Source organism: Bos javanicus, chromosome 1 (genome assembly GCF_032452875.1).
Source record: "Bos javanicus breed banteng chromosome 1, ARS-OSU_banteng_1.0, whole genome shotgun sequence".
NCBI classification, from domain to species: domain Eukaryota; kingdom Metazoa; phylum Chordata; class Mammalia; order Artiodactyla; family Bovidae; genus Bos; species Bos javanicus.
In genome coordinates, this window is record NC_083868.1 from 96254537 (window position 1) to 96277080 (window position 22544).

Genomic DNA, 22544 nt, shown 5'->3' on the forward strand with positions numbered 1-22544 from the left:
AACACGTGAACCGGGAACTTCCAGATGTTCAAGCTGGTTTTAGAAAAGGCAGAGGAACCAGAGATCAAATTGCCAACATCCACTGGATCATCGAAAAAGCAAGAGAGTTCCAGAAAAAACATCTATTTCTGCTTTATTGACTATGCCAAAGCCTTTGACTGTGTGGATCACAAGAAACTGTGGACAATTCTTTAAGAGATGGGAATACCAGATCACCTGACCTGTCTCTTGAGAAATCTGTATGCAGGTCAGGAAGCAACAGTTAGAACTGGACATGGAACAACAGGCTGGTTCCAAATAGGAAAAGGAGTACGTCAGGGCTGTATATTGTCACCCTGCTTATTTAACTTCTATGCAGAGTACATCATGAGAAACGCTGGGCTGGAAGAAACACAAGCTGGAATCAAGATTGCTGGGAGAAATATCAATAACCTCAGATATGCAGATGACACCACCCTTACGGCAGAAAGTGAAGAGGAACTAAAAAGCCTCTTGATGAAGGTGAAAGTGGAGAGTGAAAAAGGTGGCTTAAAGCTCAACATTCAGAAAACGAAAATCATGGCATCCGGTCCCATCACTTCATGGGAAATAGATGGGGAAACAGTGTCAGACTTTATTTTTGGGGGCTCCAAAATCACTGCAGATGATGATTGCAGCCATGAAATTGAAAGACACTTACTCCTTGGAAGGAAGGTTATGACCAAGCTAGATAGCATATTCAAAAGCAGAGACATTACTTTACCAACAAAGGTCCCTCTAGTCAAGGCTATGGTTTTTCCTGTGGTCATGTATGGATGTGAGAGTTGGACTGTGAAGAAAGCTGAGTGCCGAAGAGTTGATGCGTTTGAACTGTGGTGTTGGAGAAGACTCTTGAGGGTGCCTTGGACTGCAAGGAGATCCAACCAGTCCGTTCTGAAGGAGATCAGCCCTGGGATTTCTTTGGAAGGAATGATGCTGAAGCTGAAACTCCAGTACTTTGGCCACCTCATGCGAAGAGTTGACTCATTGGAAAAGACTCTGATGCTGGGAGGGATTGGGGGCAGGAGGAGAAGGGGCTGACAGAGGATGAGATGGCAGGATGGCATCACTGACTCGATGAACGTGAGTCTGAGTGAACTCCGGGAGTTGGTGATGGACAGGGAGGCCTGGCGTGCTGCGATTCATGGGGTCTCAAAGAGTCGGACACGACTGAGTGACTGAACTGAACTGAACTGGCCTCTACCCACTAGATATCAGTGGCAGCAGTGAGCTGTGATGACAAGCAAAAAATGTCTCCAGGTGTCCCTCAACAACACCAGTGCTCAGTCACATCTGACTCCTTGAGACGCTATGGACTGTAGCCTGCCAGGGTCCTCTGTTCATGGGATCCTCCAGGCAGGAATACTGGAGTGGGTTGCCATTTCCTCCTCCGGGGATCTTCCCCACCCAGAGATTGAACCCACCTCTCCTGAGTCTCCTCCACTGGCAGGTGAATTCTTTACCACTGATTCACCTGGGAAGCCAGGTATCACCTGGGGTGGAGCTAAAATTGCCCCTTAAAGGCTGTGAGGTAAAGTGGGGGGGTGTCTTTTTCAATTTTAGGTTGAAGGATATGTAACTATTCAAAATCCCCACCCCCATCTATATCCATATGCACAGGCACACACACATACTTGCAGGGTTCTTACAGAGGAGGCATTTGGTTGAGAGCACTCACTGCAGCCTCTCTTTCATGGAAATCTTTATGACTCCAGTAAATTGCCCAGTAAATTTCATCTGTCGCCTGTGTTCCTGCTCAGATACAACTAAAGCCTATTGAAATTGATTTTTGTGTCACCAACAGAGCAGGGATTCAGTAAGAACATGAAAGCTTCCCTTTCATTACTAGTCTTTTTTTTTTCTCCCATATTATTTTAGATTTGGTGGGCCCTAATTACATTCCAGTGCTTCTCTTGCTGACACTTTTTTTGTTTTAATTAAAACTTCTGGAGGTTTGAGGACACTGTGGGAGAGGGTTTATTCATCAGCAGCCCTGATAAAAAGTCAAATGGGTCCCTATTTGTGTTCCTGCCGCCCCATGAATGATGGCTGGGAACACTGTGGTCCTTGGCATTGTTTTTCTCTCTACTTGGGGTGCGGTCCTTTCTGTTTCCGCACACTTCTGAGCTTCGAAACCCGCTCTTGCTGCTGCTGAAGACATTCTGTTATTAAGTGACCCAGACGGTGCTGTGGGTGGACTGGCTTCCTATGAAAGCCATAAATTAGGTGAAATGAAATGCAGCGCCGTCTTTTTATGATTAATCTCTGCCCCCGCGCCTGTGGTGCCTCATGATACAAAGCCAGCCCCGCCCACTCCTGACCACGTGGTCGTAAATCTGACCACCGGGCCGGTTTCAGGCTGTAATTGACAAACCTTTGCAAGGCCTGGAGGGCCAACATAATATATCTTCTTAATCTGCAGCTGGGAGGTGGGATGAAGCCAGCACAGGGTCTGCCCGAGGTCCTCAGGGGAAGACAAGAGTTGCCTGTGAAATAGTCCCTAGAGAAGGAGCTATTGATTGGAAATCTAAAAAAATAGGCTGCCCTTCGCCAAGAGCGTGCCTGCCTGCCTGGGGGTTAGTATTCTTTCAGGAAAAGGGGAGGCAGAGATGGAGGAACTGAAGCTGGGCAGCATCAGGGCCTTGATTTTCTCTGGTCGTATCTTCCTCTGCCTGACTTTCTTCCTCAGGTAAACTGAGAATCTGAAACACACAATGCTAAGGTCTTCTCCAGTCTCCAGGTTACTCTGTGACCCAGTGTGAGTGTTGAAAGAACACACACAAAACCTTCTTGAGCAAAACATTCACATCGGGCTGTGTGGCTTCTTCCTCCAGGTCCTATTGTTATTGTTGTTAAGTCGCTCAGTCCTGTCTGACTCTTTGTGACCCCATGGACTGCGGCCCACCAGGCTTCCTTGTCCTTGACTATCTCCCTGAGTTTGCTCAAACTCATGTCCATTGAGTCTAATGCCATCCAACCATCTCACCCTCTGTTGCCCCCTTTCTCCTCTTGACCTTCATCTTTCTCAGCATCAGGGTCTTTTCCAGTGAGTGTTTACAGTTTCCACGCCATGAGCCATAGTTACAATCTCTTTTCTTAAGAAAAAAGGTTTCTGCCCCTCCTGAGTAGGCATTTCCCCCAGTTCTATCAAGCGCCCCGCAGACTCAGCCATGATGGGTCACTGGAGTCTCGCTTTTCACCATGATTGGGGGCAGCGTATAAGGTCTACTAGGCCTGGAAACTTCCTGTTTCCCAGCATGATTTAGCACCTACTCTTTGCAAAATTCTGTCCTTGACAATGTCAGAGAATTAAATGGCTATAAGGCAGAGTCCTGAGGAGTTTCCTAGCATGTAGTAGCCATGTGCCTGGAGGACTGAAGGGCCCATGGCATTACAGACTAAAGAGGAAAGAGAAATTGGCTTCTATACAGTTCACATGGATTATTTGGTGTAAGTTATTAAGAGCGATATATATGATTACATTTAACTTTTTACAGACTGTATCAAGAACAGCCCATCTTTGTATCTTAAGGGGATTCCTGGCCTTTCTACCATACCATGCACATGTATTTTACAACACCTGTGCCTGACTCTCAGATTTCATAGAGTACAGAAATCTCACTTGGCCACCCCAATAAAAACCAAAAATAACCATTGAGAGCAAGATAGGGTTTTTGCTCTGACTTTTAAAAAATTGAGAACGTTTAGTTAATGAACATTTTCACGACAGAAATTGTCAGAAGACTGCTTAAGTTGAATGCTTTTAGCTTCTGGAAGATTTTGTCAGAAGGTTGTTTTCTCCTTTTACTGAATGCTAGTGCATGTGCACTCAGTCGTGCATGACTCTTTGTGACTCCATAGACTGTAGCCTGCCAGGCTCCTATGTCCAGAGAATTTTCCAGACAAGAATGTCGGAATGGGTTGCCGTTTCCTACTCCAGGGGCTCTCCCTGAACTAGGGATCAAACCGGCTTCTCTTGCATCTCCTCCATTGGCAGGCAGGTTCTTTACCACTGAGCCACCTGGCAGGCCTTTACTGAGGTTGGGTATAAACTTCATTCTGTACTGGTGTCCAGGAACCAGAGCTTTTAAATGCCACACGTATCCCCATGTACCACCCTGACTTGGAGGGCAAGGAAGGCTGTCATGGTGAATGGGGAGCAGTAGAATATTGGGGGGCTGGGGAGCTGGCTGCATGCAGATGTTCTATCCCCTGCCTTTGATCCTTCACGTCTAGGGGGCTTAGTCCTCCCAGAAATTAATGTACAGAAGCCACAAAAGACTGTGGTAATTCGGTGGCATAAATCAGATGAGAGCCAGTAAGATCTTCTGTTTTGTGCTCATTTGAGGGGTTGAGCGAGGAGGTTATTGGGCAATGTGTTCTTGGCTTAAGGCCATGGCCAAGAGACTGGTTCTGCTCCTTTTTGAGCTCTCATCACCCCACAGCCTGTCTGCTCCTCACTGCTGTCGCTTCAGCTGTGCACGCCTTTCCTGGGTACAGGCATCAGGCTTCCTGCCATGGAACCTGCATATATTAACTATTGTCTGCTAAAAATTGTAGCTATTTGGTTTTTTTTCCCTTTAATCATCCATTTTGATTTTTATAAACTAAGCCAAACTGGCAGCCATGAAGACAGGAATGCTAGTTTCTAAAAAGAAAAATGAGACACGGGCTTTTCTTCCCTGCCCTGTTTCTGTGAGCAAGCCTCAATTCTCAGTTGGCCCAGCCCTGAACAATCTTGAAAACAATCCATTTTCTGCTTCTTGGAGGTGCCAAGCAAAGGAATTCACAGTGAGTGGTGTTGAGATAGAGAACTGTTGCTTGGGAACTGTCCTGTATCGCTACCTTGCTTCATCTTTGTCACAGTCTGGGAGCAATGAGGGCTCTGCTTATGTGGTCAGGAGGAATTTTTAAGTCTCAGATGAATGGCATGTGCAGACCAAGGATAAATAGAGGCCCCAATAACCTGGGGAAACCATCGGAGCAGACATCGTGCCAAGCATATTCTGTGAACATTCTTGTTGCTTGATCATAAGGATTTACAAAGTCTTTTCATAAACTTGTCTTATCTACCTTTTTGCCTCAAGACATGTATCAAAGAAGGGTTGCATTCCTGAAGATGTTCAGATAGGTATCTTAACTATGCTTTAATCTTAATTGTGAGTGGAAAATCGGTGTTCATCTTCACTCTCAGAGGGAAAGCTAAAACCAATTTCTAGTTTCTCTGTGATCTCAGCAGAGGGGGAGTAAATTGGCCTCTCTACAGAGTTTAAAGGAACTTCATCCACTAAAATCATCTTCTAATTTATTTATGGGTGAAATGGTTGTAATTCCTGCTCACAACCCTGCCTCATTTGCTCCTATACACTTTGTGACTGGATTAAAATGTGTGTGTGTGTGTTGACGTAGGGCTCGGGAGTGGGGAATGGAAGAAACTGATATGGTCATGTGGATAGTATTGCCCAAGAACCTGAATACAACCCTCAGATGTCACTACTTCATTCAGTCTGTCATTTTGCAAATGTTTACTGAATCCCTGCTATGTCAAACACTCTGGAAAACATGGGGGTGAATATATATCCCATCTGTTCTCAAATCTTGTTGATTTGACCTCCTGAATATCTCTGGACTCTCTCTACCTCTCATCTTCTCCATTACTTCCATCCTAGTTCAAGTTGCCATTATCTTGCAAATGAAATGCTAAGCAATGCTGTTACTGTTCCATCATCTTTTCTAGTTTCCCCTGTTCCCTGCCCTGCCTCCAGAGAATTTTTTTTTTTCAAAAGGCAAACTTGATGACCCTACAACCTTGCTTCAAACCCTAAAGTGACTGCCCATCAGTCTTAGGTTGAAGGTAGAACTTCTTGAAATGGCCTGTGAGACCCTGTATGTACTCATTAGACATATACTGTCTACTTCAGTCATACTGGCCTGCCATCAGTTACTTGAATGGTCAAATCGCTACACCACAGGACCTTTGAACATGCTGTTCTTGTTATCTGGAATATAACTCCCAATGCTTGAATAAAGTCCCAGTTTATTCTATTCACTCTTTAGGTCAGAGTTTTTCTAAAATCTTTCACCCCAGATTGAGTAAAAATTATTATGTTGCATTAATATTGAGAATACAGATAGGTAAGTAGGTAGGTAGGTAAGTAGATAGAGAGAGAGAGATACTTGGGTTGAGTTCCCGAGGAAACAAATTCTGAGGACAGATATTGCTTGTAGGAAGTGTTTTGGGAGGTGCTGTCAGGATCAACAGCTGGGGACCAGATTCAGGAATTATTGCTATGCTATGCTAAGTCACTTCAGTCGTGTCCGACTCTGTGTGACCCCATAGACGGCAGCTACCAGGCTCCCCCGTCCCTGGGATTCTCCAGGCAAGAACACTGGAGTGGGTTGCCATTTCCTTCTCCAGTGCATGAAAGTGAAAAGTGAAAGCGAAGTCGCTCAGTTGTGTCCGACTCTTAGCGACCCCATGGACTACAGCCTACCAGGCTCCTCCATCCATGGGATTTTCCAGGCAAGAGTACTGGAGTGGGGTGCCATTGCCTGCTCCGTCAGGAATTATTAGAGTAAAACAAAAGTTGAATCATCAGTTCAAGCCTGATTAAGAAGAAATGAGCTCTGAAACTTGGAATAGAAACATTCAAGTTGATGCACTTGGATGCTTGAAACCCCTCATCCCTGGAGCCCTCTGCATCTTCAGAAGGGATATTCCCATCTTGATTAAAAATATTGCACAGACCTCAGAACTTCATCTGACCTACCTTATGATTTTCACACGTTGCCTTCAGTTGATGATCAGTCACCTATGGTTTTCACTGTCTTCACTGTCTTTCTCTAGTACATCAGTGACTCTCTGCAAAAGCCATCTGATTCTACTTTTTTAAACTACTGTTTCCTAAGGACCTCTCAGAAGTCTGAAATATTGGGCTCTCTATTGTGTTCCCTGGCATCTGTAACCTTCTCCAGTTCCCCACTAGTGACAGTGTTGACAGCGACGCTGCTGCGATGTGCCAGGGACTATCAGTGAGCCACCTGCCACCAGTGATGGGAGTCTTATTGACAGCTACTCTGAGAGCTTGTCTCCTCAGGCCATTCCTGGTACCAATTGTCTTAGATAGAGTTTCCCAGGGAACAGATCCTGAGATGGAGGTATATGTATGTAGGAATTTTACTGGAGAGTGTTCTTAGGATCTACACCTGTAGGGGGGAAAAAAACTGGCATTGTGCAAAATGTTAAAAGACTCTACCTGCAATGCTGGAGACTTAGGAGACATGGGTTCAATCCTTGGATCGGAAAGATCCCTTGAAGGAAGAAATGGCAACCCACTCTGGTATTCTTGCTGGGAAAATCCCATGGACAGAGGAGCCTGGAAGGCTATAGTCCATGGAGTCACAAAGAGTTGGACACTGAGTGACTGAGTGACTCGGTCAGTTGACTGAGTGACTGAGCAGCATGCACAGTATTGTGCAGAGGAAGGAGTTTAACTGCAATGCCCTGGAGGAGGGAATGGCAACCCACTCCAGGGTTCTTGCCTGGAGAATCCCACGGACAGAGGAGCCTGGCGGGCTAAGGTTCATAAGGTTACAAAGAGCTGGACACAACCAAAGCAACCTAGCATGCATGCACGTCTCAAGACAAACCTCAGCCATCTCAAGGAGAGATCAGGAGCCAAGCAGGCTCTACAGAATTGTCCAACTTTAAAACTAAAGGCCTGAGCCTTTATTCTTCTGTGTCAGCCAGCCACTGGAGTTGGCTGTCTCCAGGAGGGAGCATGACCTTGGGCTTCTGGCAGTTCCAAGAGGGCCTTGACTGAGAGCTGTCAGCTACTTCAGTCTTGAAAGGAGAATCTGGGTTGTGTTTTACAATATCATTGATAGACAGGTGATCAGTGTAACCGTAACATTTAATCTGTGAAACAACAGCTACCATTACTACATGCTCTACACTGCATTTTGCTTTGTTTTGTTTTTTTCTATTTCATTAGATTTATTTTCATGGTTCTTATGGTGCACATTTTGAAAATTACAGTATTGGATTACAATTGGTAGGTTAGAGTAGGATGTTGTGAAAACACAAAGGTAAGGGCACTTGCTTGAAATTAGGAACTTGAAGTCTTCCTCAATAAAGGCAAGATCAAATCTAAGCTAAGCACAAAGAATTAAAAGCACTCTACCCGTGTGAGTCCTTGGACAAGGAGGAATGGAGATGGTGGGCAGAATTTCTGCATTTTTCTCAGCCCTGATTTTCTCCTGTGCTGTGTAGAAACAAATGTATTTCAGTGACCTAGAAATGAAAGGAGTCTCTTCCAGGCTTGCCTCGAGCCAGCAGTTTTAAGCCATCTTACTGTTCCTTAGAAAATAACAGCAATAGAAGAGACCAGGCTTGCATGGCTATTTTGGACACAACCATTGTTTTCCTCTTGTATTTATTTTAGGGAGTAGGTAAAGGGGCAGCGTAGTCCCTCCATATCTATGATGGGATGGGGATTGGGCTGCGTGTTGATTCCAGGATCCTGCTTGGGTCCCACAATCTGTGGATGCTCAAGTCCTTTACATGAGATAGCACAGTATTTGCATACTACCTATGCGCATTCTCCGGTGTAGTGTAAATAATCTCTAGATTACTTATAATGCCTAACATAATGTGAATGCTATGTAAATAGTGATAAATACAAAGTAAATAGTAACTGGCATGCAGATAAACTCAGGTTTTGCTTCTTGGAATGTCCCAGAATTTTTTTCCCAAGTATTTTCTGTTTGAGTTGGGTTGAATGTATATGTGAATGTGGAACCTGTGGATCTAGAGAGCTGAAGGTACTGTAATCCTTGAAGGTACTGTACTCATCAAGTGGGAGGTAGAAGGATAAAAAGAAGGGGAAGCAGAATGGGTTTGTAAGTCTGTCTAAGCACCTGCATGGAGTGCTCCCACCTATTGTCCAGTCCAAGTTCACGTGCCTGATGCACAGTGAGGCCAAAGAAGCCTAAATGCTGAGAGTCTGGAGCAAATTTTTCCCCAAAGAAATTTTATTTCTTGCAGGGACCAAGCAAGTTGAATGGGTGGTTCATGCTAAAAAAAAACCAAACTCCCTAATGGCATTCAAGCAAGTGTTCTGAAAGACAGTATTAGGGGAGAGGGTCATAAGTATCCTTGATCAGCTCATGGACCTTCTTCTGATGGGCTTATGGTGAGGTAACAGGATGGTGTTTCTGGAACTCAACCTTCTGGTTCCTCCCAGGCTGGGGTCTGCATGCTTGTGGTCAGCATGTAGTTACAATCCTCTACCTGGGTGGGTATCTTAGTTTCTGCAGAGTAATTCAAAGATACACATCCGATTGTTATCTGTACCCCTTTGGGAGGGAACTGGGTGCCAAGTGACTCTTCCGATTGTTATCTGTACCCCTTTGGGAGGGAACTGGGTGCCAAGTGACTCTTGTCTGAATCATTAACTTCTTGACTCTCTTTGAAACTCAGGGAAGGCCTAAGGAGACTAAAGTCTTTTTCCACAAACCAGATAAGGGAGACACCAAGGGACGTTACACCCAGGAGGGCCCCACAGGGTCCTGCTCAGTTCCAGTCCCCCCTTTTCTATGATACTTGTAAATTTCAAGGGGAACAGGTGTGGAACTAGAAAGGGAATAAAGTTTTGGATAGAGAGGTTAATCATAAACTCGGCAGAGAAACTCTGTTCAGGGGGACGCAGGTTTATGCCAGCTGAGTGACCCCACGGCCTCTGCTCTCCCTGATTTGATTTGATGTTTTTTTTTCCCCTCCTGTCTTTCGGAGGGCTTTTTATGTTTCAGGACATGATTGAGGCTTTGGGTCCTAATGGAATACCAATTTTGTTTTTCCAGATTTAGTCTGTTATTTTTGTTATTGTTGGTTATGTCAGTAGAAAAAAAAACTCTTCATCTTTCATTAAGAAATGACTCAGCAATTGCAATTTAATGGGATATTTCCCCCTAATTTTCATGGATAAAAATTTTTCTCTTTGTCTCCTTTAAAGTTTCTTTTCCCCCAGAATTTAATTTTTACTCCTTGGCTGAATATGTACTTTAGATCCAAATTAAATAGAGTCTATATTTTTAATTTCTCTTGTAATTGGGACTAAGTTAAAATTAGTAGTATTGAATTTTCACTTCACATATTTTTATAATAACAACATCCTCCCTGTTTCCCTGCTCTCAAAAAGAAAAAAAATTGAATCCTACATGAAACAGGGACAAATGGCTCATGTTTAATTCAAATTAAATAAAATATGAAAAGGTTGGTTTAAAAAATTATGTTTAAATTTTAGTGATAAAATTTCCCATTCAGGAGCTGGAAAGTGGAAGTGGAACAGATGAAAAAGCATCCTGGGTTTAGGTCTTCATTAGTTGTGAGATTTTGGCCTGATCTCTAAAAGAAGGATTAGATTAGGCCCCTCGAGGGCTTTTCCTATTCAATTTATTTGTGACTTTATGAAGTCGCCTCTTTGAACGCTGTCTTAACACTGATGTGCCTCGGGTGTCTAGTGATCTTATAGGTCAGCTGATTCCTAGCCATCCCCTCAAAGCCTGCCTTCATCTGGATCCTAATTTAGTTTGGCATTCCCCAGTGATGTAAAAGGCAAGTCATGCTGGGCAGCCTTCTTGGTGGCCCCCTCATCAAAGGTTGACAGCTCAGCCGCCTTCCTGTTCCAGAGCATGGACTCATGCTGGCACTGAACTGAGACTGCTAATTTTTCCACCTCTAGGATCTCATTTAAACCCAAACTGCCATCCCCAAGGTGTATTATTTAGTCATCTGTCAGACTCATCCAGAACAGTTATTTTAACTTGGAACGGAGATTTTAAATGGAGGAGAAGTAAGTTTTCTTTTCTAGCGTTAGATTGTCAGTCAGTCAGTTCGCTCAGTCATGTCTTTGTGACCCCGTGGACTGTAGCACGCCAGGCTTCCCTGTCCATCACCAATTCCTGGAGCCTGCTCAAACTCATGTCCATCGTGTCGGTGATGCCATCCAACTATCTCATCCTCTGTTGTTCCCTTCTCCTCCCGCCTTCAATCTTTCCCAGCATCAATGTCTTTTCAAATGAGTAGGTTCTTTGCATCAGGTGGCCAAAGTACTGGAGCTTCAGTTACAGCATCAGTCCTTCCAATGAATATTCAGGACTGATTTCCTTTAGGATGGGCTGGTTGGATCTCCCTGCAGTCCAAGGGACTCTAAAGAGTCTTCTCCAACACCACAGTTCAAAAGCATCAATTCTTCAGTGCTCAGCTTTTTTTATAGCCCAACTCTCACATCTATACGTGACTACTGGAAAAACCATAGCTTTCACTAGACGGACCTTTGTTAGTAAAGTAATATCTAGGTTGGTCATAGCTTTTCTTCCAAAGAGCAAGCATCTTTTAATTTCATGGCTGCAGTCACCATCTGCAGTGATTTTGGAGCCCCCAAAAATAAAGTCTCTCACTGTTTCCACTGTTTCCCCATCTATTTGCCATAAAGTGATGGGACCAGATGTCATGATCTTAGTTTTCTGAATGTTGAGCTTTAAGCCAACTTTTTCACTCTCCTCTTCACTTTCATTAAGAGACTCTATAGTTTTTCTTTTTTTTCTGCCATAAGGGTGGTGACATCTGCATATCTGAGATTATTGACATTTCTCCCAGCTATCTTAATTCCAGCTTGAGCTTCATCTAGCCTGGCATTTCTCATAATATACTCTGCATATAAGTTAAATAAGCAGGGTGACAATATACAGCCTTGAAATACTCCTTTCCGTATTTGAAACCAGTCTGTTGTTCCATGTCCAGTTCTAACTGTTGCTTCCTGACCTGCATACAGATTTCTCAGGAGACAGGTCAGGTGATCTGGTATTCCCATCTCTTGAAGAATTTTCCACAGTTTGTTGTGATCCACACAGTCTTTGGCATAGTCAGTAAAGCAGAAATAGATGTTTTTCTGGAATTCTCTTGCTTTGTCTATGATCCAGTGGATGTTGGCAATTTGATCTCTGGTTCCTCTGCCTTTTCTAAATCCAGCTTGAACATCTGGAAGTTCACGGTTCATGTACTGTTGAAGCCTGGCTTGGAGAATTTTGGGCATTACTTTGCTAATGTGTGAGATGAGTGCAATTGTGTGGTAGTGTGAGCATTCTTTGGCGTTGCCTTTCTTTGGGATTGGAATGAAAACTGACCTTTTCCAGTCCTGTGGCCACTGCTGTGAGTTTTTGTTAAGGACTACAAAATAAGAGCAGGTGGGAGCCCACCAGTGGTGAGCCAGGCAGGGGTCACTTCTTAGAGGTCCCCACAAGACATACCCAGACATTCCCCTTCCCTGGCTGCATGGCACCATTAAAAGAATTTCAGGGTGAAATTTCAGCTGTGTGATAAGCCAGACCCTCTGTCTGCAGTGCTGCTACCCTTCTTTAGTGCTATATTAGAGAAATAGTCATTGTTTAATGACCCTTACTTTAAAGACTTTCTATTCCCGCGGAGAAGCAGCTGATCTTTGTTAAGGTCACCATTACAGCATCACAGACTTACTGGGACCAGGAAAACCCTGGAGGTCATTCAGTGTTTATCAACAGAGGGCGCTGTTGCTACTTCTCCTTTGTATGAGATTGCCTTCCAGCTCTGCAGAAAGTCAGTATTGCTGGCCCCTGGCCTCTGAATAGCACAGTACCATTCTCCTCCACTCAGTCACTGTGAAAACTAAATTTCCAACTAATTTTCCTAAATTTCCTTGGGGTGTTAAGAATGATACCTTTCCCCCCCATCTCCAACCACAGAGTGCAATTTACAGATGGAGAAACCAGGGCCCAGATGGATGATTATAACATGCTTCTGATGAACCAGCTGGTCATGGGCAGAACCAGGCCTCTGGAATTCTGGTCCAGGAGTCTTAGAGTGGTAACTCTTCAACTCCCTCCCTCAGTTTATTGAAAATTGAAGTACGTCAGCGACCATATTGGATTACTGATTTAAAGTCTTATTTGTGCTTTTTTCCTGAATGAGGAGGAAAGACAGGAAACAGAATGGCAATTGAAAGGTAAAGGAAGCACTGTTAGAATCAGGCAGATGCATACACAGAGCTGGGATGTATGAGAAGGAAAGTAACAGGCAGCACCAAGCTTGTCTCCTCCAGCCTCCGGTGGAGGTGCCCTCACTAACTGCTGCTGCTCATCCAGAAACATGCCACCCCATCTATCGGCTGGGCACCCACTACTCCAGACACTAGGACTACAGTGATGAGGCACACGCTTTCCTCCGTGAAACGTATAACTTAAAAGGGAGGACAGCTCTTAAAAGGAATCACAAGACAGGGCCATAAACATCTACAGCCAGCATCTTCTCACAGCTCTTCTGTGCCAGGCACCGTCAAGCACTTAACAATTACTGTCTCATTTAATCCTCCTTGCAATGCTATGAGTTAGGTACTGTCATTATTTCCATTTTTCAGATGAGGAAATTGAGACCTAGAAGGTGAAAGGGATTTGCCTCAGGTGAAAGGGATTTGCCTTGGAAGGTATATTATACTGCCTGATAGCGGTGGCAGGTAAAATGTACTTTAAAAGCCACGTAAAGAATGCATTTAGAAATAATGAGACTGACCATCTTTGCTCTTGTCTGAGAGTCAGATATAGACTTTATGTTTCTTATACAGATAAAGCTTCTCTTTGAGGATATCCTCCTCTCCACACCCTGTTCTCTTCCCATTCCAAGTGCTTGATGCTTCCTGTAGTTAAAAAGGCCAGAGATACCCACTCTGGGGAAGCAGTTCCTTGGGCTCAGTAGTGTCTCTTTGATCACAAATTCAGATTGATTGGTTTCTATTTTCCTTTAGGTCCCCTTTTAAGATGAAGATAAATTAGCAGTCTCAAGTGAACTCCAGCAGAGTCATATCCATTTGAGACTGTCACAATACAAGAGATTTTAATAATCAAGGAAACTAGCTGCTTGCGTCTGCTCCACCCAGATATTCCACATACACCCCTCCTCCAACTCAAGCCCCTAACACCTTGGAGAGGAGGTAGAACCTCATTATTTGACATTTTCTCTTTTATTAAACTTGACAAAAGCTGCTAAAACAAACTCAAAAGACAAAGTGATGGACATGTGTTACAAAATAAACATTAAATAGAGGTTGATCTACAAAGCATTTAAGATTTCTCTATATGTCTATTTGTCTGTCTCTCTGTCCCCATTGGCACTCTATAACACTGATCCACATAATTGTTCATTACAGTTGAAGCCTAATGCTAATATTGCTTATCAGAACTGAATTGTTTAAAAATTTTTTTACAGGGTCGTCATGTCAAAACGGGCCAGCTGGCAGCCATCAAGGTTATGGATGTCACAGGGGTAATGTATCTTTATCTTGCCATCTCGAAGTTGTTTTATATATTTGTCATAAGAAGTTAGTGATAGATAAAAATCATTTTTTGGAAATAGAATCTTTTTTAGACATCTAAGATCTTTTCCACATTTGCTTAACATAAAGAGTATTCAGCAATTAACTGAGATGACCATGGGTAAATCATTCTAATTAGATACCTACACACTGCCTTAAGTAAGTAAGAGTGAAGAACAGCGTGGGCCAATAATTTACATAAACACAACCGAGGACATTTGCATATGAAGACAAAACAAGGATTTGAAGGTATTAAGAGAATAATACTGAGATTACGCTGAAGAGGTGGGTCTTAACAGTTTTCCCCAAAGTCCACCTAACGCTGGAACAGGCATGAGTTTGGATGGCTCTAAAATCCTGGTAGGATGTATAACATGAATATTTTCTTCTCCAAAATATTATGGACCAAATATTCACCATACGCACAAATACTTGTTATTATTGAGCAACACTGAAATAAAATTTCTGCCTAGATAATCAAAAGCAATCTAAGAAGTAGACTTTATTTTAAATACAATCTTATGCTTTCAATCCCTTTTGCTAGGCCTATTTAAAATATTTTAATGCCTTTTCTAGAGTACAGAGCAAATATCAGACTTGAAAGTCTCACTGGACATCAAAAGCACGTCAATGATTTTCTGTTGTCCTGGGAATTTTTCTAAAGTTGTCTGTCAGCTGTACATAAAAGCTAAAAGACCACAGTCTTCCATTTGTCCCAGAAGTGGATTACTTAGTATAAAGAGATGTGGAATGAATAAGTCCCACAAAGATACCAAGAACTACTATACAAATAAGAAATACACACAGTTGGTCCATAAGTCAGACTTCGAGCCATATCCTCTTTGGTCCCGGTTGTCACCTTTGATAAGTATACATTATATGCTGTGCTATTAACCGTGATACTAATTACAGTAATTTTCATTTATACTATACATTGTACTGACTTCCTTTCCTTAGTTATTTTTTAATCTGAATTCCTCTTTATGTTATATGCAGTTTTAAAATTATATGCATTTCAACAAGTGAAAAATTTTGTTTCCATATGTTTAGAACCACTTAAAGTACTCCTTCCTTTTATATGCTTATATGTGTTATTCAAATTTTAGAGCTTGCAAACCTTCTCAAGTATTTATCCCAATGAGTTTATTAATTCACCTGGCCTTTACTGAATAAGAAAAATGCATATAGATTATATTAATAAGGTTTAGTTTCTGCCACTTGCAAAAAAAAGTTAAAATTAACAGAGACTTAAGCATGATGAAAGTGTTATACCCTCACACGTTAAGTGAGTTTAGAGTCGACAGCCCAGAAATGTGTAGCAGCAATGTGGCAGAGTAGGAGGGTGTTTTTATCTTTCTGTTCCACCATTCTGGCACATAGCCTCCACACTTAAGGTAAGTTCCATGACACAATGGATTTCCATTGATCACATTCTTTGGCAGGCAAAAAACAGGTGGGTAGGGTGGGGAGAGAGTTGGTGGGAGAAGAGGATACAGAATACAGCCCCTTCAGTGAAATTCTTTCTACTTACACACAACATTTCTATTTACTTCTGCTTGCTTTGGCTACCTTGCTGCAAGGGAAGCTGGGAAATGTAGTCTTTCATCCTACCAATGTGCCCAGTTTATTTGGGTTCTATTATTAGTCAGGAGTGAAGGGAGAATGTGTTTTTCATTAGCAGGGTCTGACACAAAATCAAGAGCAGATACTATCAGTCTCTACACAGAAACCCATTAGAAATGTGTAAATCTTTCACAAAGCTCCTAGCAAAAAACAAGTAAGAATTTATTTTGCAATTCTGCTGAAGTTGTCCTACTGTATTTTCCTTGGATTGAACAGGATCTCCACATAGTGCAGCACACTTGGCAGTTGAACAATTAATAGATGTGGATGGAGTCCAAGACATTCATGCTGTAAAGTTCTGTTGTGTGGGTCTGCAGAACTGAGTTGAGTTCCACTGATATCATTAATCTCGGTGCACAGTTCTGCACAGAGCTGTATACTGATGCACAAAGTATGACTTGAGAGCTCTGAATATCACTTTTCTGGTTCTGTTTGTGAGATTTTAAATTGCTCAAAGAATTATTTACTATTCCTAGACCACCTTGCTTGGAAGAAAAAAAGGTACCCAGCAGTTTATCCCAGAGTATGTATTTTCAGTTTAAGCTATGTTAGTTAGCCTCTCTAAACTGGGTTTCACAAGGCAACTGAACCCTACAGAAGACGATTTAGAGACAATTTCCTCAATTCTCCCCAGGATGGTGAAGAGCTGGCACCATTTCAATGCACAGGAGAGTCAATCCATCGCGTACAATGGATGCTTTACAGTACATGGGCTTGATTCTCTTGAAGAAACCTCTATTGAAAGGGCTGGATAGTTCCCTGTTTTAGCCACATCATTGACCATTATGTAACCACTGACCCTTAACAAAGGCAAACATGGATACACATCGGGAAATGGCTTTCTTATTTCCCACGCTGTGTGATCCAGCATCAAATGACTGTTGTATCACCCCTGTACACATCACAGTCAACATAAGATTTCCTTTGTGACATTCATGTGGTATCCTCAGAAAACAATCTGTTTCATTTTGCCATGTTGTCTTTTGTGTATTATGGAATGTTGTAAAAGCTCCTTACCAATTATTATAATTGTGCTCATTATAGCTGCCCCGAGATGAATTCTCAAAGGTCGCCTTTGTTAATTGTTTCCAAAGACCTACTAGAAAGTTACTATAGATTATTGTAATGAAACTGATAAAACTATAACCTTGAAATCAATTTTTAAATTATTTTTATTCTATACCATGTCCTTTTTTTAAAGAAAAAAGTAACAGAAAAAACTGAGTGTAATATTTATGTTCTTTAGTTTTAAAGCTGAGACACTTCCACATTTCCCTATATTTGCTTCAGAATTAGGGCTTAAACTCAGTCTTTGAAGTTCTTTTGGTTTCTGAAATAATTATGAGAATTTTTGCATTTCAGTGTTTTCTGGGGATTTGTTCCCAGCTGGATTTGTGTACTTTAATTATCTAAACAAAACTGTATCCTCTAGGGCAGTGTTCCTCATAGTGGACAGCTGATATCTGTGGACTTTCAGCACACTTGGGGTGCTCATCAGAAATGCAGAAATACTGGGCTTGCTGCAGAATTTCTACGTGGAGCCTCAGAACGTGCCTTTTCTCTCTCTTTTTTTTTTTTTTGAAAAGCACAGAATTTTTTTATTTATTGCTGTTTTTTCTTCCAAGTTTGTTGAGATATAATTGACATACAGTACTGTTTAAGGTGTACAGCCTAATGATTAGGCTTACAAATATCAAGAAAAGATTCTACAATAAGTTTAATAAACATTCATCATCTCATATAGATACAAACTTAAGAGACATGAAATAAAATTTTTTCTTGTGATGAGAACTCAGGATTTACAACAGTCATATATAATAGACAGCAGTGTTAATTATATTTATCGTGTTGGATGTTACAATCCTGAGAAGCACAGAATTAGTTCAGTCCGGGTAGATGATTCTCTTTTAGTCAATTCACAAATTTAGTTTGTGTAAATTTCATTTGTTGTATAACCTTTGCAATTTCAATGGATAAACCACTCTTCATTACTTGTGCAAACTTAACTAAAATAACCAGATGACGTCTTTGATGTACATTAATTGTTACTGAGGTTCCTTTACTTCTGTGTTTAGCAATATTAGGCCAAACAAGGAACCGCTTATAGAACAGCACACTTCCTTTAAAATTCTGGATGTTATCTGAAAAGATCATCTTTTACAATTCATGACTAAACTGGTAAAATCAGAGAATTCCTTGTCAGACAGAAATGTCAAATAATCAGAGGAGTAAAGAAGGTAAGCGTTGGAAATTTTCCATGGTGATGTCTGCTGATCCCTGATGGTCTGGAGCGTGGCAGGCTCTGCCTTTTCTACAAACTCTTCAGGATCTTCATGCACACCAGAATAGCACTTTTCTAGGGTCTTGTATTTACTGTTTCTGGCCAAGTATGAAGAGACTATGATTCTTTGATAACCCTGCAAATAATCTCCATCTTCATTTGGATCAAAATTTCTGGTTTTACCCAAAATTTCTAGTTTACCTGGTCCCTTTACAATGATACCTTGAAGCCCATGTAGGACTTGATAACATAATAACTTAGTATTGTAGGCTTTCATCTTAACAATGACTGGTTATGATCATTACTCAGGACACGTTGGGTTTTAGTACCAAAGCCCCACTCAGAATGGGTGAAGCTGAAAACAGAATTTATTGTTTTGTGTATATTAAAAAAAAAAAAAAAGAAAAGCTCAGCAGGGTCTAGGAAATCACATGATTAGTTGGGAATTGTGTGTCTCTCCATCTCTGGACTCTGCTTTCTTTCCACCAGCAGCTGCAGGCTCATGTTCTAATTACTTCATTGCCCTTAGTCTCAGCAAGAGTGCAAGTCTCAATTTAAGTGGCCCAGCTTGTGTCACCTCACCATCCTACTGCCAATTCTGCTTCTCTTGAGCCACATCTGGTCCCTGGTGGCTCTGATGGTAAAAAATGTGCCTGCAGTGCCAGAGACTCAGGTTCTATTCCTGGGTCAAAAAGATCCCTCAGAGAAGGAAATGACAACCCACTCCAGTATTCTTGCCTGGAGAATTCTGTGGACAGAGGAGCCTGGTGGGCTACAGTCCATGGAGTTGCAGAGCTGGACATGACTGATAACAACTAACAGTGGAAAGGAGACTTCCTCAAAGAAAAATCTGATATCTGTTAAGATCAAAGGGTAGGATGGATGTTCAGCAGGGAAAAACAAGACAATTATATTATTATGAGATTATATCATTATAGTCAACGTTATTTTAAACTGATTTAGTCCTTAAATAAGGACTACATTTTTTTTATATTTCAGCCTGAAATAATAATAATGGTAGCTAACACTGATGGAGTCATTATCATTGATGGAGTCAGAACTCTTTAAAATATTTTCTGTATATCGATTCACTGAATGCCCTCAATAAGCACCAGACTTCATTATTAGCTTCATTGTAGAGATGAGAAAACTAGGCATATTAAGTATCTTGTTCAATGTAACATGTAAATGATGGAGTGAATATTTCAACCCGAGTATTTTAACTCTTTTAAGTCCACCCTGTTTATCACATTGCCTTAGGTCTTCAGTTAATATAGAAGGATATTTAATATTTCATTTAATGTGATTTTTAAAATTAATTTGTTCAATAAACATTTACTAAACACCTATTTTATGACAGACACTAGAAATTCAAAGATGATATATGGCAAAACCAATACAATATTGTAAAGTTAAAAAATAAAATAAAATAAAAAATACCTCAAAAAAAAAAAAAAAAAGAATGATTGGCCAAAGACCACCCGGAAACTAATCCCATCACCATAAAACCCGAGACTGCAAGCACGTGGCAGAGCAATTCTCCTGGGTTCCCTTACCCTACTGCTCTCCACCCGGGTGCCCTTTCCCAATAAAATCTCTTGCTTTGTCAGCAAAAAAAAAAAAAAAGAGAAAAAGTGATTCTTTGCCTGAAGGGAGCTTGCAATAATACAACATTGCCCTAAATATTTGTAAGTAAAGCTAATCCATTTTATAATAAAGTCATAAAGTTATACAGTTATGTATAAAATTTAATGTGACAATGAGGGGTAATAACTAAGCCCAGGAAGACAATCGGACAAAAATGTTTCTGGCCACAAGAAAATAGCCTGTGCAAGGCATGGAGGCTGCGAGAGTATGCAGCATGTTCTGGAAACTGTTACGTGTTCACACGCTTGTGTGTGTGTGCGTGTGTTAGTCACTCAGTCGTGTCTGACTCTTTTCGACTCCATGGACTATAGCCCACCAGGATCCTCTTTCCATGAGATTCCCCAGGCAAGAATACTAGAGTGGGTTGCCATTTCCTTCTCCAGGGCATCTTCTTGACCCAGGGATGGAACCTGGGTCTCCTGCATTGCAGGCGGATTCTTTACCATCTGAACCACCAGGGAAGCATTACATAGGTTAGTTTTAGGATAAAAATAGTTCTGAGGAGAGAGTGATACAAGGTGAATCTGTACAGGTTAGGGCCAGGTCATGAAGGCATTGGGTGCTATGGCAAAGGCATTACAAGGTTTTCATTTTTCAATTTTTCCAATAAAACCCTTAGATCAAGTAGGCTTAGGCAAAAACCCATTATATAGAAGAGATATATGGGGGGTTGTTTTATACAAGGGGAGGGAGGCTGTCAGTCCTGGCCCCTTTCTTCACACCACTGCTAGAGCCAGTGTGTTTAACCAGAAGTTAAGTAGCAAAGTAACATGATGGGATTTGCCTACTAGAAGGATGCAATATAAGCCCTGCTTGGCTGAGTTTCTATTTTTGTCTTACTTAACTGAATTCCTGTGGGTGAAGCTTTCAGCCAGTCTCCATCTCTCTTTATAAAGAGTAAGGAAGTGGCCTTCTCCTGGTAGCTTCTGGTAGAGTTCTTTGCCCACAGTTAATGGACTCATTGAATGTTTGCTGAAATTGGACCAAGGAAAAAATCTTTTCTTCTTGGGTTATTTGGAAGAATTAGAGGACATACTGCTCCAGGCACTTTTGGTTCTTCTCTCCCAAAGGGGGACAGTTCAGTGGAGTGACTGGTAGCATAGAACATAATGTTGGCAACAGTAATAACAATAGCAGCCATAGTCAAGAATAAAGATTACTATCATTGATTGCTTATTTTATGCAAGCATTGTTCTTAGTACTTAATATAACATATACTAACTCATTTAGTCCTTGAAACAATTCCCATTAGAGGAGCAAGCTAATATATCCATTTTACAAATGAGGAATTAATTGAAAGCATAAAAATTGTACATAACTTTCCCAAGCTTCACAGACAGTAAATGCCAGAGTTAGAATTCAAATCCAGCCAGTCAGGGTGTACCCACCTTCTCCACAGCCCTGTTATTAGAATGACAGATGGGGATGGGCGTTGCAGGGGCCTGGCCTTCAGATTCAGGTAGAGCTGAGTTCACAGCCCCCTCCTCTCCTTACTCTCTTTGAACAAACTTTTTAACTTTTCTGAATCTCATTTTTTCTTATCTGTTAGATGCAAGTACAACCATTGCAAACTTGTTTTGAGATTAAATTTATATACTATCTAGTGCCTGATACATAACATTTCCTCAATAAATATAGGTCCTGGTAAGAGACAGTGAATGCCTGAGTGGGACATTCAACAGGAATGAAAAGAGGATGTTATAATGTGCATTGAACTTCTGTACTGGGATGGTAGCCTGTGCTATGAACCCCATGCCACATGTGGCACAGGTGGGTTAGTTCATTGTCAGTATGTGTAAATAGCTTGAATCAGCCCAGTCTGCACCACCTCAAAGTTATTAGTCTTACCCTGAACAATGGGGAGCTGTCAAAATGACTTACTATAGAGCAGAATCCAAAAGAGAAAGTGAGGCTAGATTCCAGAAGCTAAAGACTGAAATCACAGTAATTCATTTATTCATTCACTAAGAATAAATGAATGTGCTGTCCTCTGGGGTGATGGTAGTGAATAAGACAGACAAGGGTGCTATCTTCTGGAATCATAAATTCCAGCATGAGTGAAAGATATTTAACAAACAGTTGAACAGTTATGTAGAGTTCTGATCAACTTTGAGGGAGTATACAGAGAGTATTAAGGGAGAATTTAAGAAGGAAACTTACTTATCTTGGTTGCCAGTGCAGTTGTTCCCCAATAAAGTGGCTATTGTTGTTGTTTAGTTGCTAAGTTGTGTCTGACTCTTTGCAACCTCATGGACTGCAGCACCAGGCTTCCCTGTCCTTCACCATCTCCTGGAGCTTGCTCAAACTCATATCCATTGAGTCAGTGATGCCATACAACCATCTCATCGTCTGTCACCCACTTCTCTTCCTACCTTCAATCTTTCCCAGCACCAGGGTCTTTTCCAGTGAGTCAGCTTTTCACATCAGGTGGCCAAAGTATTGGAGCTTCAGCTTCAGCATCAGTCCGTCAGTGAATATTCAGAGTTGATTTCCTTAAGGATTGACTGGTTTGATCTCCTTGCTGTCCAAGGGACTCTCAAGAGTCTTCTCTAGCACCACAGTTTGAAAGCATC

General features: G+C 41.6%; 1 protein-coding gene across 9 annotated transcripts in view; it reads left to right on the forward strand.

Annotated features, from left to right (window-relative positions):
- TNIK (TRAF2 and NCK interacting kinase) overlaps positions 1 to 22544 on the forward strand; it is a 410943-nt gene that overhangs the window by 223425 nt on the left and 164974 nt on the right. For all 9 annotated transcript variants that reach the window (XM_061415948.1, XM_061415967.1, XM_061415997.1 and 6 more), the window contains exon 3: positions 14315 to 14371. In XM_061415948.1, coding sequence (XP_061271932.1) covers positions 14315 to 14371 — 57 coding nt within the window. The remainder of the gene's footprint in view (positions 1 to 14314; positions 14372 to 22544) is intronic.